Source organism: Capricornis sumatraensis, chromosome 14 (genome assembly GCF_032405125.1).
Source record: "Capricornis sumatraensis isolate serow.1 chromosome 14, serow.2, whole genome shotgun sequence".
Classification (NCBI taxonomy): domain Eukaryota; kingdom Metazoa; phylum Chordata; class Mammalia; order Artiodactyla; family Bovidae; genus Capricornis; species Capricornis sumatraensis.
This window is the reverse complement of record NC_091082.1, coordinates 48,895,240-48,912,899: the sequence shown is the minus strand read 5'-3', so window position 1 is coordinate 48,912,899 and position 17,660 is coordinate 48,895,240. Positions and strand designations below refer to the sequence as shown.

The 17,660-nt window shown below is 54.0% G+C and overlaps 1 protein-coding gene across 2 annotated transcripts in view; it reads left to right on the top strand.

The window, feature by feature from the left end:
- The first annotated feature begins 2,739 nt into the window (after nucleotides 1–2,739).
- Nucleotides 2,740–17,660, top strand: part of TNFRSF1B (TNF receptor superfamily member 1B) — a 35,505-nt gene continuing 20,584 nt past the window's right edge. For both annotated transcript variants that reach the window (XM_068985897.1, XM_068985896.1), the window contains exon 1: nucleotides 2,740–2,863. In XM_068985897.1, the coding sequence (XP_068841998.1) occupies nucleotides 2,786–2,863 (78 nt within the window). In that variant the 5' untranslated portion in view covers nucleotides 2,740–2,785. The remainder of the gene's footprint in view (nucleotides 2,864–17,660) is intronic.

The following is a 17,660-nucleotide window of genomic DNA, read 5'->3' as shown; positions in this document are numbered from 1 at the left end:
GGCTCCCCTTCTATTGTCCTTCAAGGCCTTTTATACTTTTGATTATACACAGAGATCAATGGGTAATACAAAACTATGTAGCGTTAGCAGCCCAGACTCTTTCTGTATATCTGTTTGTATACAAAAGGTCTCAGGTGATTTACCTTATCTTCTGGCCAAGAGGCTTGTTAACACTTTTTGGCTCTCTTCCTTAATGAATGTTAATTTCATTTCCCCTAAGTGTTTTTCTTTAATCTGCATCTCCTTAAAGCACTAAAGTTACATCTCTATAGAACAAAGGTGCAGTGGGTTATGACAAAGAAGGTACTTAACTCAAAGATCTAATGTTGCTAATACCAGGTCTACTACTTGTTTTTCTATATACCAACTATATCTAAAAATAAAGGATATGAAAATTTGGCAGCAAGTATTGGCTCAACAAATGAAACCTTTAATCAGTCCTATTCTAATGATTTTGACTCCTCGGAAGCCCCTACATTCCTAGGATGTTTTAAGCTTCCTGTGCCTCCTGCCGTCAGGAGGCCTCAATCACATGTGCAGCTGTACGAGTACTGCAGGCAGGCTAGAAAGCCATTAGAGGGGTTTTTGGATTGAAACACTCTTTCAAATGCAGAAGACTAAAGCCCTGAATTGAATTTTTCCAGAGAATGTCAAAAGAGTGGAAAAGCAGGCAGATTCTTATTTTGGGGGGTACATGCTCAGGAAATGCCAGGGGGAAAACCTGAGATCTGACTCGACCCTGCCCATCAGATCTCTGCCGCATGACCTTGTCATGGGTGGAATTCCTCACGCTGGCTTCCGGCACCCCTGGAGAAGAGAATGGCAACCTACTTCAGTATTCTTGCCTGGAGAATTCCATGGACAAAGGAGTATGGCGAGCTACAGTCCATGGGGTCACAAAGAGTCGGACACGAAGGAGCGACTAACACTTTCACTCTCATAGGATCACTAGATAGAGGGTTTGCTTTCCTGTTGGGTTGGCTGTCACCCACCTCTTGGAGTCCAGCTGGTGGATTGAGTTGGAAGGTGGGATCCCTGGAGGATCCCCACGGTTGGGGTGGTGGTGGTGGTGCTGCTCCCTGGCATGGGGAGCTGTTGGAGGGAATGAGTCAGCGGGACCCACTGGGTTTGGGGTGTGCAGGGGACATCCACGGAGGTGTCACTCTGCTCCTGGTCTTGGCTCTCTCTCAGGGATAAGGAAGTTCTTCAAACTGCTCCCAGACAAGACTTGTAAGGGCCAGAAGAAATCTTCATGCCAATTTTAGAGGCTGACCCTCTCTACAGAGTTAATGTTGTGGGCTATGCTAGCCTCACCCTCAGCATGGCCCATGTCTCAGAAATGTGTGGGAACCAGGTTATTTCCCAGTCTCCTGACCAGGAGGTGGGATTTTCCATCCCCCAAGGGTCACTTCCCAGTTTCTCACTCAGTGCTTAGAAGCATCATCCTTACCATCCCTGGGGTTGGTGGCCAGAGCAGGGGGTCCCCTGTCTTGGGGCAGTGAGGGAAGAGAACAAAGTCCTGCCCACCCTGCCCCCCACCAAATACCCTGTGTACTAGGGGCTGGTGGAACTATTTGGTCACTCAGGGCTGGTCCTGGTATTAGAAGCCCTGGCACTCAGAGTGGCAGCTAGAATGGGTGCTCAGAGGTAAACTCCAGGAAAACCAGCCTTTGTGGCCCCTGGCCTTGGCCAGGCCCCTCTGGGCCCCCACAGCTTCCTGGACAGTTTTCTGTCCCAGTCGCTGTTTACTTGTTTGTTACCAGGACTGGGGACTCAAGGAGGTCAGGGCAGGGCCAGGCTCACTCTGAGGAGGGTATGAAGAATGTTTAAGTATAAATGAGCAGATGAAGAATAGAAGTAACAGCTAATATGCACACAGAGCTTACTAAGTTACTTAGATACTTACATTATAAGTTTACCTGCATATATAATATATACTATGTTGTTGTTTAGTCGCTCAGTCCTGAGGGACTGTATACAACCCCCTGGACTGTAGCCTGCCAGGGTCCTTCTGTCCATGGGACAAAAACACTGCAAGAATACTGGAGTGGGTTGCCATTTCCTCTCTAGGGGATCTTCCTGACTCAGGGATTGAACCTGTGTCTCTTGCGTCTCCTGCATTGCCAGGCAGATTCTTCATCGCTGAGCCACCAGGGAAGTCCAATATACACTACAGTATGTTTACTCCATAACTTTCCATCTTCAGACTCTCTGAGGTTAATGCAGAGATTCAGACTCAGGTGGGCCAGCTCTAAAGTCTAAATGAGCGAATAATCTAGGACCCCCCTAGCTGAGCTCGTGTCAGTTTGGTGCGATATTTTCCCCAAATTGTGCCCCGCTCCTCCACGAGAGTGGAGAGCCTGACGCGGGTGGGAGGGGTAGGTGGACGAGGGCAGGTCGGCAGGCAAAGCCTCGGGGCAACCACAAGCTTGGTAGGAGCCTGTCCCCCTTGAGGGTTTCCCGCGCCACCTCTGGGAAGCTTGATCCTAATAGGAGGGGATGTTAGAAGGAGGTTGCAGGGTCTCGGCGGGCGGGGAGTGGCTGACGCCGGAGGTCCGGACCCAGAGCCGAGGCGGACAGACTCCGGTGAGTCCGGGCTGTGGTGCAGAGCGGCCGACGCGGGGCGTGTGCAGGAGGAGGGCAAGGAGGTGTGTCCGCGCCCGGTCCCGCCCCCCGGCCTGTCTCCGGCCGCGCACCGGCTTTCGCTTTCAGTCGCAGGCGCGGAGGCAGCGGAGCGGGAGCAGACGCTCAAGGGCGCGAGGGGTTGGCCAACCCGCCCGCACCTATGGCGCCCACCGCCTTCTGGGCCGCGCTGGCGGTCGGTCTGCAGTTCTGGGCCGCGGGCCGCGCCGTGCCCGCCCAGGTAGGTGACTCGCGCGGCCCCGCGGGGGACGCCATCCCACCCACCCCCGGGTTGGCGCGCGTCCCCTTGGGGCGCCCTGACACGGGAGCTGGACTCCGGGCCATGGAAACAGGATCAGACGCGCGCGCCTTTGGAGACCTTAAGGGGACCTCGGGTTTGGCACACGTGCGCCCGAGGTCCGAGGTCTGGAACTCTGGACACCGCGGTCGGGGGTCGCACCCTGGTCCCTCAGTCAGCGCAGCCCAGGGCGTTGGTGGCCAGCCAGCGGGCTCTGGACACATCCCACCCAGACTCTGGACCCCAGCTCCCGTTACCCCTGCGACCCCTGCCCTCCCCAGGGTGGCTTTGGGGTGAGGGTAGGTGGTGAACTGTACTGGGGCGCTGTCCCCACTGCAGATGCCCGGCACCTTCTTCAGAAGACTTCCTCCTCTTCTGGGCAATGCTTTTCTTCTTTCTTAGAAATCCTGGGTCTGCGCCTCTAAAAGAATAGGGCAGGTGTGCAGTAAGTGCCTAATAAGCGCACATTCAGACTATGGGCTGTCTTCCGAGACCTTTGCCCAGACCCCACTTCAGAGTCTGCCCTGTCAGGACTCTGGGGTGATGGGGAGGAAGATACGGTCCTAGAGTTCCCCTGGTCTGACCTCCCTGAGGATCTGGGGACAAGGCTGAGGGCGGACTTCTGGGCTGGTTGTCAAGACTGACATGATCTCTAAGGGGCTCCAGGAAAATAGAGAGAGCAGAGACCCCAGAGCTGTTATTCAGTACTGACTGCAGTCACTAGACAGCAAGGGAAAGTGTGCAGAGGACTGCTCCTCCTTTGCCCTTTGTGGCTGGTAAGACTGAATGGTCCCATTTTGCAGAGAAGGAAAACTGAGGCTCCGCAAACTTGTATTTCATAGAAATGCATGGGAGGGTGCTCTTCCCTTAAAGAGGACATCTCTTCCTTTCCCTTCTTGGCAAATGAGGAGGTCTGCCTTCATTCCTTCTCATGATCTTATGGATGGGTGTGTACTGACCCGTCTGGACATCTTGACCAGGGAAGAAAGTAGGAGGTGGCATTGACTCATGTGAGGTGACTCACAGGCTAAGGCTAAAGATACCTTAGAGTCCAGTTCTCCAGGGCAGAGAATGGAGGCTGTCAGATCAGAACAGACTCATTCACATTTGGTGTGGGGGCGGGTTGCTGCCCCAGAGATTGTTGTGTAAACAGACATAAGGAGAGTCCCAACTCTGAGACCAGAGTATGGATGCCCATGGCTGTGGTCCCCAGCCTGCCTGCAGGGTACCAAGACTAGGGGGATTGTCTGCCTCGGCAAACCTGGGTCATGGGAGCTCCTGAGGGGAAGAGGCATGAGGCTTCTCTTCCGGACAGTGGCCCCTCATCCTGGAGTTGTTAGAGGGCTTTGCCTGAGTCTCTCGCTTCCCTCCTCTGTGACCTGCTCCCATATCAGCTTGTTCCCTCCTTCCCAGGATTGTCTCATCGCTGGGGCAACCATCCTCAAAGTACAGCACCTCTCTCCTTGCCTGAGAAGCAAAAGGCCCGCAGTGACCAAGGCAGAAACTGCTCTCCCCTCCACCCCACCTGCTGCCCCTGCTGCCTCACTCTCAGGCCAGAGCGAGTGAGGCACCTGGGTGTTCCATGGACGTTGTGTGTCTTCACACTCCATGCCGCCCCCTCTCCATGGTAACCCCTCCCCCATCCTTCAGGGTCTTTTACACATTTCCCCCTATCCCTACCCCAAAGCCTTTCCTCAGTTTCCCAGTTGAATTTGATGAACTGCTTTTAGAACTCCCAGCCCTTCATCTCCCTTGCGGAGAGATGTCATTCTGTTTTTTAATCTGGTGTTTTATTCACTTCAGTAGATGGAATGTTCCTTGAGGACAGGTTCTGTGCAATCTTCCTCCTTATTATTAGCACCACCACAGCACCTTTTTTTTGAATACCCACTGCGTGCCAGGTACTAGGCATTGAATTTAATTGCAGAGTCTTGCTGAAACCTTCCTTATAGCAGCTCCTGAAAGATGGTCTTCCCATTTAGAGATGTGGAAACCGAGTCTCCGAGAGGTTACATTTCCCAGGATTGTAGAACTGGAGGGTAGCGGGTGAGGAGATTTGAATACAGGTCTGCCTGATTCCAAAGCCCTTCTCGTTCTACTCTCCCCGTGCCTGTGTCTCCCTCCTGCCCCCAGCCGGGTCCCTGGCACTCAGTGATGTCCAGTTATATTGGGTGTAACAGAGCTCGTTGCAGAAAGAGCCCCAAGGAGACTTGGAACTGACTACACGTGCAGGAGAATCACTTTGCCAGCTGGGTTTTTGCTTCCTTTAAAAGCTGTATATGCCAGCTGGTGTGAAATGCATCATTCATTCATCTAGTCATTCATTCATTCAACAAAGAAATGCCAGTAAAGCTGACAGGTTAAGTGGGCGATTGGTGCTGACTGATGGGGGTGGGCAGGACCCCAGCTGTCTAGCTTTCTGTTGTTGCTGGGAGGGGGCTGAGGGGACCTCTGCCTGCTGGGTGACCTACCTTCCCCTGGAAGTCCTGAAGCTGAGGGACCTCTGTTTGCCTTATTATTATTTGCTTGGGGCCAGCTTGAATTAGGGGAGAGGTTGGGGGCCTCCAGTTTGGCCTAGAGATATCGGCCTTTGGTGGAGATGGGTGATCCAGAGTACCTACTGTCCTGGGATGTCCCTTTGCCTGCTTGCTGAACCTGCTTGCTGGCTGAGGATGTGGCCCTCACTGGTCCTGGGGCCTGGCCCAGTGGCTCTGGAGCACTCTGCTTTTCCAGGGCTGGGAGACATTTATGGTCTTGACCATTAGTGCTTCCTGGAGGAATAACCCAGAAGGATGGAGGGGGAGAGTTTTACTGCCATCCGTGGGGTGTTTGTGTGTGTGTTACCTTCAGCTCTAAACATCAACTTAGTTCTTAGCTTTATACAATGCTGGCTGCTTTTCTGTTGTTCAAACGTGTGACACACACACACCTGCCTCAGGCCCTTTGCACTTGCTTCCCCTTTACCTTGAATGCTTCCAATGTTCTCCTCTGATCTCATTCCTGTACTTCCTTCTGCGCAAATGAATTCTTCTCAGGGGTGCCTTTTCTGGCCAACTTACATACAAACTTCCCCTCCAGATACTCTCACTCCCATAATCTGCTTTGTTTTTTTATATAACACTTCTGGCCTATTAAATTTCTTTCACTTGCATTGTGTCTTTCTAGTCAAATGTTAAGTCAGGTGTGGGCAGGGACTTGTTCACTACTGTAGACTCATAGCCTAGAAGAGTATTTCTCATTCTCAGTGCTCTTGCCATTTGGGCTAGGTGGTTCTATGGGAGTTGTCCTCTGAGTGGTAGGATGTTTAGCAACGTCCTTGACCTCTACCCACTAGATGCCAGCAGTACTTGTCCTTCAGTTGTGACAGTTGGAAATATCCCCTGATAGGGTTTCCCTGGTGGTCCAGTGGTTAAGACTCGGTGCTTAAACTGCAGGAGGCGCAGGTCTGATCCCTGGCGGGGTGACTTTTGCATGCTCTGAGGCTCAGCCAAAAAAAGAAAAAAAAAAGTCTCCAGATACTACAGAATGTCCCCTGGGGGAAAAATTACCCCAGTTGAGAACCGCTGGCTTAGAACACTGCCTGACATGTAATTAGTGCTAAAAAATATTGAATTAATGTCCTAAAATATTCATCTGACCTTTGTAATGACCCTGTTTTTTGGATAAGATCGCCGAGTTTGAAGAGCCAGTGGTGGCAGGCGGGGCTGGGCTCCAGTTTGTCTCCTCTCTGGGGTGATTCTCTGGGCTCTTCCTCTGCTCTGCTAGGTCTGCTGAGGCTAGCAGTGCTCTCCCCAAAGTGCTCACCCGCCCACATCCCCCTCTCGGCTCGTGACAGGGCCACCCACTGGCAGTGACTCAGGAACCCAGGAAGCATGTGATTTGCCCGGAAGCAGGCAGGGAGGGAAGCCAGGGGTTTAGGACAGAGAGAGGGGTGCTACCAGGGGAAACAGGAATGAAGCAGAGATGCTGTGACTCCCGCTTAGGGACATCCCATCAGGCCCCACGAAAGCAATGTTGATGACTTAGAAGAAGGGCCCAGGCCTCAGAGGTGGACAGACCTTGGCTCACCCGTTACTTTGCTATTTATAGACTGTGTGCCCTTGACATATCTGTCCGTCTATGGACGCCTGCCTTTGTGTTCCCATCTGTAAAATGGGAATGATCCCCCACCTCTCTGGCTGGTTGTCAGGATTAAAAAGTGCTTTCTAACTTGTGCAGCCCATGGGCAGTTGTTAGAGCATCTGTGGCTTTGCTGGACCTGGGAGTCCCCGTGGAGTCAGATTCCCAGGGCCCCGTGGTAGGGGTGGCAGACCTCCATGTGCCCAGAGCTCCTGCCCAGAAAGAACAGTTTCCCTGCTGCCTGCCTTCTACCTGTGCTTCCTGCTCAAGACCCCCTTCCTGGGGCTCCTCACACCACCTGCCCAACTGCCTGGCCTTAGGAGCCCAGTGTGTGGCAAACGCTACGGGGTCAGGAAATCCTCCCCTCCCCCTACTCCTTTCAGTGAGTGACAGGTGCTGGATCTCATTTGAGGGTGGACAGGGAGACATGGGCCATAGAACAGGGGAGTCTCATAACCTTGCTGCAGAGAGGATGCAGAAGGCTTGACTTTCTCACTATCAGCAAGAAGGGCATGGGATGACTCCAGACTGCCTTTAAAATCTCTTCCATCTCTGACCTCTGCAATCTGGAAGATTCTCTTTACTTGTAACCCTGAAAATGGGAAGCCCTGTGAAGGCTCTTCTACGGTCATGCTGTCCATGACTGCCATTCTCCAAGTAGTTTCTGAGATAGCAGGGGCCTGATAAAGGAGCACTGGCCTGGGGGCCAGGAGACCAGAGTTTCCATCTGTGCACTGAAGTACCGGCTCACTGTGTGACCTTGATCAGGTTACTTAACCTCTCTGGGCCTAAGCACCCCATCTCTATAAAACCTAACAGCACTGATCCTAACACACTCTTGGAGTGCTGGAGAAGCATCAGCTTTGTTTGTGCTTGACACAGGCCACAGACTAGGGGCTAGGGGGTTTAAGAGTTTTCCCAGGAAGGAGAGTCCTTCCCTCCCCACCATTAATATCTCTGCTTCTCAATCTCTCTTCTTCCTGACCTCAATCCCACTTCCTTTGGCTGGAATGATTTCCCTGACTCAGGCCGCAGTAGCATCAAGGCTGCTGGTCAGCTTGCAGCCAAGATGCACAAGCCTCATCTCACCTCCCTACCCCTTACGACCTAGTTAGCCCCTCTTAATGTTCAGGCACTTTGGGGCTGAAAGTCTGTGCCATGGGCATCGCTGTGGACCTGCTGCCTGGGATCCCGCAGGTAAATGGAAGCCTTGAGTGGGGAGAGGGCGTTCCTTGCAGAAGCCTTTGTGCCTGCGATGCCTCTGCATAGCCACCCCCCAGCTCTGAGTCCCCGGGCTTTGGCCATGAGTGCCCCTCTGCTGAGATGCTGACTGGGGGGTTGGGACTCTGGAGCCCACAGTTTCCACTGTGTCGCGTCGTGAGGTCACAGGTGGTGGTGACATCACTGTGGTTTGGGGCTCTCGAGGTGCGTGCGCAGGAAGAGGAAGTGTCTGTTCACGGAGAGGGGTTTGCAGGAGTTGATTTCCGACTGCCCCAAGTTTGAGCAATGCTGGGGGAGGTGGTGGGGGGCAGGGCAGCTGTCCAGGAGGCCCCAGCTCTGTGTCTGCCCTGGTGTTCTGTTGATCGTGTCAGATCGCCTTACCTCTCAGCTTCTGTGTCCTCTTTGCAGGGGAGGAGGGCTTGGAACAGGCTGCATCTCGGTTGTTGCCTGCAGAGGTTGAGGATCACGATACTACCTTGTGTTACTAGAACAAGACCTGTTAGCTAGCCCATGAGGCTGCAGAGCCCACCTCCCTGGCCCCGGGCAGGCCAGCTACCCTCCTAATCTTGGGAACAGACACTGAGTGGGCACGTGTGGGAACAGTTGGCAGCCCAGGGTGACTTCAAGGGACAAGGGTGGATCCCTTTGGCCAGCAAACTGCTGGTCCGTCCCCGGCTTTGGAGCCAGGACCCTAGGTTGATTCAGTGCTCTGACCGAAGATGGGACAGAAATCCCCAGGGGCTTTTGTTTTCCTCTGCCGTCCAGACAGCAGCCCACCTGTCTGTTTCCATCTGAGCCTGGCCCTGTGGTGGGTATGGCTGATGTGGCCACAGGTTCAGGGAATTGAGTGGGCCGGAGGGTGAGAGTGCCTCGGGGAGGGAGTTGGGGCAGGGAAGCTGTGGACGGACATCTTCCAGGCATTCACAGAAAACCTTCTACAGTGCCGTTCAGGAGAGATGCCCGAGACTGCGGAAGTGAGCAGAGCGTGGAGCCAGGAGTGGGGGTCCCGGGCCCAGCCATGGCTTGGCCTCCAGTTTCAGAGGGCTTGGCCAGTTCTCTCCTCCTCTCTGACCCTCAGCGGAGACCAGCACACCTGGCTCACTCCCACTTTAAAGTCCTTCAGTGCTGACTGTTAGATGGGGAAGAGAGATGGTGGGGAGGGTCGGTGACTTTGGGCAGGAGGTGGCCTGCTACTCTGGCTTCTGTGAGGCTCCAGCTCAAAGCCGAGGTCTGGACTTGACAGTGACTCTTGAGGAAAGGCCCCAGCACGTGGCTTCAGTTAGCAGGACCCCCGCTAGCATCCAGGACACCCCTCCCTGCCCTCTCCTGCCTACCCAGAGTCCTGCTTCTGTCTGTCACGCATGCGCAGAGGCTCCAGGTTCATTCAGGTTGTCCCTGGTGAGCCTGTCCCCTCCTGCTCTGCATTCACAAGCCCCCAGTCCTGCTGCTTCCTGTCCTGTCCTCCCAGCTCTCTCAAACCCCCGTCTCCCACCTCATGTCATGATCCCCTATCCTCTCTCCCCTCTTCCATCACCCCTTGTCTTCACTCTCTTCCCCACCTGGCCCCTTGGTCCCCCCCATGTTTTCTTGTCACCTTCCTGACTCTGTCCCCCACATTCTTCTTCCTGCAGTGACCACATGGGATCTTTCTAAAAGCTGAGCCCTGGAGGGTGGGCAAGATTCGGCTGAGTGGATAGTTGGAGGATGGATAGCAAGGAACAGTGGCTAGACCATCCTCAATTAAGCAACAGCCTTGTTAGACTCAGAGATGGTACTTGAGGCTATAAGCGGGTGGTGGTTTAGTCACTTAGTCATGTCCAACTCTTGTGACTCCCATGAACTATAACCCACCAGGCTCCTCTGTCCATGAGATTTCCCAAGCAAGAATACTGGAGTGGGTTGCCATTTCCTTCTTCAGGGGATCTTCCTGACCCAGGGATCAAACCTGCATCTCCTTTCTTGAAGGCATATGCTTTATTGCTGAGCCACTAGGGAAGCCCGAGGCTATAGGCTATTCAGGATCAATTGTACAAAATTTAAAAATTAAAACATTGTATCAGCTATAATTTTTGGAGTATTTACTAAGCACTTTACGTGTGTTACCTCATTTAATTCTCACAGATGTCCCGTGAGGTATATATTGAGGTTTTTAAGCTTCATTTATTGGGGGAAAAAAAAAAAAGCAAAACACCTTTGATGCTTCCCTCCAGTAAGAAAGGAGTCTGGATTCAAAGTCAGGCATCCTCATCCCAGCATCCATACTTTCAGCTACCACATTCACTTTGAATCAGAAGTTGAGGCAAGCGGGAGCCACCGAGAGTTTTTGGGTAAGGGAGTAACCAGAGCAGAGGGTGTGTTAGGAAGATCATTCAGGCCTCAATGGGAAGGACAGGCTGTTACTATAGTTTAGGCAAGAACTCTGGGCTGATGGAGTGGCAGCAGAACAGGAAGGAAGACTCGAAGGCTTCAGGGAGGAGGTGGGCTTTGGGTTGGACTAAGACCTAGGGTGGGGGCAGAGGACTGGGGAGGAAGGAGGAGCTGGCCCTCCCCACCCCATCCTGCAACATGAGGCCTCTCTGGTCTTAACCATGCCCCTGCAACCTGACTGTGGACCATGTCAGCATCCTGCGTTCCTGGAGCTCTCGTGGTCAGCCCCAGCTGAGCCTGGCTTCAGTCACCCTGGCCGCTGCTGGGGTGGCCCTAGGCTGGGCAGGGCTGGCCTGAGCATCTCCGGTGTGAAGTATGATGAGCCCCACCGTGGGCAGAGGGGCAGGACTTCTGGGGGCCTGCTTGCCTCTGCTGCCAGGACCTCAGGACCTTCTCCCTGGTTTGGTTTTCCTCTCTGTGGTGAGGTGGGGAGAAAAGGGACCCCCCCCCACCGTCACTTCCCTTTGAGGGCTGGGAGAGTACAGTGAGCCCTGAGCTAGGACTGATGGCCAGTGGGTGCTTCGTTGGTGCCAGGCAAGGGTCTAGTGCGTCATTTTCCCCCAGTGACATCTGTCCTTGAGGCCACCAGGGGAGGGGTCACCACTATCATCCCCATTTGATAGGAGAGTCAGTCAAGGCACAGAGGTTAAGCTCTGGGCTCAGGCTCTCAGCTCACTAGAGGCAGAGCCAAGAGTCCACCCCAGATGGCTCCCTCCAAGCTCCAGCTTAAACTACCACGTGGATGTCACAGTGGTTGCAGTGGCCGTGAGGTGCTCTGCCAGCCTGAGGACACCACCCTCTCTCTCTACATATATGCCCATTTCCTGCCCAGTTCTCATGCTGTAGCCCCGGCTCATTTCAGATAATTGGAAATGAAACTTTTGCTTCTGTTAAACAATTCAGCATCTATTAGGTCCACCCCTCCCCGCCCCGCCGCTGTGGGCTGTGCACTGGGCTGGGCGTAGAGACATGAGTAATAAAAACCTAACGAGTAATGCTCAGTTTTTACTGCTGCCGGGCACGGTGCCGAGCACTCCACACGCCTTGGCCCAGTGAATCATAACAGTCCCATCAGGTGGGCCCTGCTTTTGTCCCCATTTCAGAGATGGCGAAACTGAGGCTGGTGAGTGACAGGGCTGGGACGGAAACCTGATGTCTTGCTCAGAGCTCACGCTAGAGGGTGCAGACACAGTGGGAAGATACAGGGAAACAAATAATTTAACCAAGAAGTGGTCTGGGCAGTAGAGAGATAAACCCAGGTTGTCGCTGGAACCCTCAGAGGAACCTCTGACCTCCAGAGAAGGTTTCCTTGAGATGATAGTGGAGAGGACTCTTTTTTTTTTTTTTTTCCTGGAGTGTCAATTTTACTTTACAATTTTGAGGAAAAGCATTATTTTCACATTAAAACTAATGTATAGCTAACACAGTGCTGTAAATCGACTGTGCTCCAATAAAAATTTTAAAAAACCAAAAAACAAATGTATATATTATAGCATGACAGAAAAGTTTCATGGCAAAACATAAGACTTAAAATTTCATGTTGTCAGAGCCAGCATATTTGAACTCCTTCCTTAGATTGCTTTTCTTTCTTTTCCGTCAGGGTATCCTTTGGTGGAAGAGTCTGAGTAGTATTGATATAGTAGGCTTGGCAGTTAAAGAGACCCGATTTCTAGGCCTGACTAGTGGAGAGGACTTGAAAGAAGCCCAAGAGTTGGCCCTGCGATGAGGGTGGGCAGGATCCTGGGGCAGAGGGAGCAGCAGGAGGGGGCATGGAAGACAGGGAGGGAGCCAGAGGGGACAGTGTGGGGTGAAGACGGGGTGGGAGATGTTGGCATGACCCGGGCAGTGACCCCCAGACACCAGGCTGAGAACATTGAGCTCGGGCCAGACTTGGTATAGGAAGGTGACATCGGGTCTGTCTGGAAAGACTGGGGACCAAGAAAGAGTAAGGAGGTTGTAGGTGGCAGAGAGATGCTGAAGGTGGAGCCGAGAGAGATTGAGGTGATATAGCCTGTCCTGGGGGGTGTGTGTTGGGGGGATGGAAAGGGTTGAGGGTGCTTTCTGCAACTAGACTGAGGGTTCCTTAGAGGCAGGGACCACACCCTGGTATCTTTCTACCCTGGTGCTTAGCACAAAGCGTGGCCCCAAGAACCGGATACCAGCCTGGGCTTCCTGTCTGCCCCCAGCTCACTTCTAACGCGACATCACAGGCAGTGGGCCAGGAGTGGGATGTGTCACCCGGGGCCGCCGCCTGTGATGTGGTCGGTCCTCCTGACGCAGGTGCCCCGCGTCTCCGTGACGGCAGACGAGCCTCCACTGCCTGGCTCCGGCGTCACCGCCCTGTAGGCTGCACCCCGAAGTCTGTGGGGCTCCTGAGAATCCCCTAAGATCTAGGCCCAAATGGCTCTGCCGTGTCTCACTGTGTGTCGAGGCCCCCAGGGACCTGCCATGGAAATGATATGGTTTCTTTATTGGTTGAAACCGGTTTCCATCTGTGCGCAGATCCCTGGGTCCTTGGGCAGATGCTTCTGCTCTTCCCCAGGCTATGCTGTCTGCCCTGGGATCCTGGAGACTCTTTTGCCTTGCTCATTGTGTGTTCTCCGGGGAGTCACTCTCCCTATCTGGGCCCCTTCTCTGTAAAATAAGGCAGCAAGAGAAGATGCTGGGGCTGAGACTATGTCAGGACACTGAGGGAGATGTGGCTGAGACTAGCTCCTGTCTGCTTCTTGTTGACTGCGTGGTCCCAGACATGGTATCGAATCTCTGGAAGCCTCTGTTTCTGCATCTCTAAAATGGGGTGATGCTGACCTCATTGTGTTGGTTCAGAGACTAAACAGTGCCTGGGAATGTCCCCAGCACTGTCTGCACACAGTAGGTGCTTCTCCTAGGTCTGAACAACCTCTCTGTTCCTCCTGCTCTGTGAAAAAGAGAAGTTTTGAGGGGCATGTGCTACTCTGCAAGCCTGAAGCTTCCTCCGTGGCTTCCTCCCCCATCATGTCCTCTTCCTGGTCTCACTGTGCCCAGGGATGCTCCCGGGGGAGGCTGGGAGTCGGATCCCTTCCCAAGGGTACTGGCATCTAGGGTGTGTGGGGGGCCTCCAGAAAATCAAGAAGCCCTGGAGACCCCACAGTGATGCATCAGTATGCTGGCAGGAAGGGCCGAGGGTCTGTAGATTTTGTGCTTTCAGATGACACAGTCTTGGTGGCAGCCTCTTCTTCCTCCTCCCCAAGGCCTATCCTTCTCTGCCTTCCCCTCTCACAGTCTATTTATAAATAAGAGAAGGGGCTGGGGGCCCCCACCTTGGGGTGCCTACAAAGTCTTGTTCAGGGAGCAGGGAGGCAGGAAGTCAGCTGATGCAGGGTTGCCCAGTTCCCCAAAAGAGTGCGCTGACTCAGGCTCCAGATTCAGAGGAACCTGCCTGGTGCCCTGGCCCTGATGTTGCTGGGTGGGCCACAGTGCAGTGCCCATCTTGCCGTGGTCTCCCTGCTCAGGCCTGGCTAGCTGCCATTTCTGGTCCTCTAGGGTGAGAGTAGGGAGCAGTGGGGAGGGGAGGAAGCAGAGTGGAGAGAATTCATGCCTCACTCACCAGGTAAGTCTGGTCCTTCTCTAGCTTCGCCCTCCTGCACACCTCTGTGGCTCGCCTCCTTTCAATTACTCACAGCACATCTCTGTCCCTTAGCCTGGACACTGTGTCCTCTGGCCACTTAATAGACCCCTGGCCCCTGGGCTTTGGCCACTTGCCCAAACTCTTTAATTTGGGGTCCCCTCACTGTTCCAGGTGAGGTCCTCTTGAGTCATGGCCCTTGGAGACCACCTACATCTAGCCTGCCTTCTCCTCCCTCTGCCCCAAGGAGGCTCACTCCGCTGTCCACAGCTGACCTGCCATGGTCTCCTGATCTTAGGCTTCTTGAGGAATGGGCCAGGGCCAGCCTGAGGGTGACCAGAAAATTCCAAGGGTCACAAGTCTGCTTCCCCAGACTTCCCTTCTAGGACGGAAGGAAGCCCTCATGGGCTGCCCAGCACTTCACCAGAACTGGGTAGCCTGCTTCTAACAACTTGTCCTTGCCTTGCCTGATCTCAGCTGAGACCAAGGCAGAGAGTGCCCAGTTCCAATATGCCATCTGACACAAGTCCACACTGTGTGCAGACCCTTAGAGTTTCCCCTGGGTCTCCTGGGAGTCTGGGAGAAGATGATGGACCCCAGTTAAGACCCCCCCCCCCCACCGCCGGCCTGTATGCCTACGATAACCCAGGGAGGAGGAGACAGGCAAGGTGTTATGTCACCATTTTACAGATGACAGTGTTGAGGCTCAGAGAGAGTAAGTGATGCCCCTAGGACCAGCTCATGCACCCAGACCGTCTGAACTAAGGCCGCTGTTACTCCTGTGACGTTCGGTGTCTGTGTACCTGGGAGGATGGACATCTCCAACTCCCCTCCTTCCAGAGGCCACATGCTCAGGCTGTCCTCACCTGGGAGAGGGTTTGAGGGACAGAGCTGGGCTGGGAAGCCCACCTCCCAGCCCTCAGTCTTGCCTGATATCCCAGCCCCTACATCCCAGGTCGTTCAGTTTTTGCATCTCTCACATGGCTGGCCCTTCCACCCACCCCATCCTCCTGAGGTCTTGGGAAGAGGCTGAGCTTTTTGACCACCATCTTTAAGAAGGCAGAGCTTGGGCTTCCCTGGTGGCTCAGTGGTAAAGAATCCACCTGCCAATGCAGGAGACATGGGCTCGATCCCTGGTCTAGGAAGATCCCACATGGCTCAGAGCAACTAAGCTTGTGTGTCACAACTAGTGAGCCTGTGCTCGAGAGTCTGGGAGCCGCAACTGCTGAGCCCACATGCCGCATCTGCTGAAGCCCGAGGGCCCTCGAACCCGTGATCTGCAACAAGAGAAGCCACTGCAATAAGAAGCCACACACCACCTCTAGAGAGTAGTCCCTGCTTGCCACAACTAGAGGAAAAAGCCTGTGTAGCAACAAAGACCCTGCATAGCCAAAAATAAATAAAAAGTTTAAAAAATAAAAGCCAGAACTGGAAAGAGCGTAGAACCTCAACTAGGCCACACAGCCGTTTTACAGATGAGGAAACTGAGGCACAGAGAAATCTGTTACCACCCAGAGTAGGGGAGCTGCCTGAGTGGGGGAGGGAATACCTTTGGGGTGGGCCCTGTGGCGAGGGGGGAAGGTTAAGATCCAGTCTTCCTGGGGTGGGGAAGAAACACATGGCTGGAAGTGAAGAGACCTCTCTGAGGCTCAGTTTTCTCATCTGTGGCTTGGGAATAATAATAGTACTGACCTCACAGCGCTGGGCTGAGGAGTCAGAGAAACAGTAATGCATGTGAACAGCTCTGCACGAGGCAAACTTTCAGGACCAGGTGCTGCTGTATCTGTCTCCTAGTGCCCTCACCCCGCCCACCGTAGTCTCGCCGCCTGGCCCCGTGGCTGTGCATGGAACACGCGGAGCACATCCTTGCTGGAGCCCCTCGTCTCGCCTTGCTTTTCCCTTCTTCTTAACACCTGCTACCACTTCCCATTTTCTACCGTGCATGTCTGTGTCTCCCCGACTAGAGCCCAACTTCCTGGGGCAGGAACTTGCATATGTTTGATGCTGAGTGCCCGCCACCTAGAACTACCTGCGTGCCGTGTGTTTGTTGAACACATGAACATTTCCTCCTTGGCCCATGTCTTTCTCCACCACTAAATGGGAGGTTGTCAGAGATGATCTCTAAGGTTCCAGCTCAGCCCATCCTGAGCTGCCGTGCCTCCATCCTGCCCCCACTTCTGGGTCCTTTTCTCCTTATCATCAGCTCCCATGCGCCCCTCTAGCACCTGGCACAACTGTGGATTAGCTGGGGCAACCCTCCCTGCTCACAGACTCTTACCTTTGAGCGTTTGGTGGCCTCGCTCCTGCTTGCTCCTGAGAGGTCAGAAGCCCGGTGACTCAGGCAGGTCTGAGCAGTGCCGTCTCAGATGCTGGAGGTCCCTGCCTGCTGCCGGAGACTGGCTCTTCTGAGGTTCCTGTGTGATCACCTGGGAAACCAGCTCAGAGCTGAAGTCAGAGGATGTTGGCCTGAAGCTAAGGGAGGTCCCCTGCACTGGTGTGTGTGTGTGAGAGAGAGAGAAAGAGAGGGACTGAGAAAGAGAGAGAGAGTGCCCATGTGAGCCAGCACCCACATGAGCCAGCGCCCACATGAGCCAGCGCCCACATGAGCCAGCGCCCCAGGCTCTGCTCAGCATGAAGGTGGGTGAACAGGAGCTGGTGGCACAGTGGTGACTCAGGGCAGAGGGCAGATCCCAGGAGCTGGCCCCTTCAGCTGTCCTGAGGAGGGGACCAGAGATTTCTCCAGTGGGACCAGAGCAAGGGTCACATCGCATCTCCACCTCTCCCCTCCCAGACCTCAGACACATGACTGCATCTACCTGAGCTGTGAAATGGGCACATACCTGCTAAGGGGTGGGAGTGGGATCTTAAAAAGTGCCTGCAGCCAGGCCTGACAAATAGTTAGTGCCTAATGAGTATCCAGTTTTTTCACGTCCTTCTTGAAGGGCCAAAGCTGAGAACCTGGAGGAATGATGGAGGCACAATGTGGGAGAGGGTTTGGGTGGTGCTTGGGGTCCTGGGTCTGTGTCCAGGGAAGGGGAGCTTGGGCCCCCCAAGAGAAGGGAGGCAGGTTAGGGGCGGCAGGCATGTGGCCTTGGGTGCATCACTTCACCTCTGGAGCATCTGTGAAGTGTTGGGGAGGAGTCTCTCTGTGGGTGGAGCACGTACAGTTGCTCCTGGGACATAGAGGAGATGGAGCTGCAGACCCCGATGTGAAGCTGCTCTGAGGCCTGAGGTGGATAGAGTGTGGGCCCTAAGGGCCCCTTGTGCACAGTCCTGTCACCAGCCAGGCCCTGGCATTTCCTTTGGGAAACCCCGGGGGGTGGGTTTGCTTCTTTCTGTCTCCATTTTCCCATCTGTGAAATGAGTACA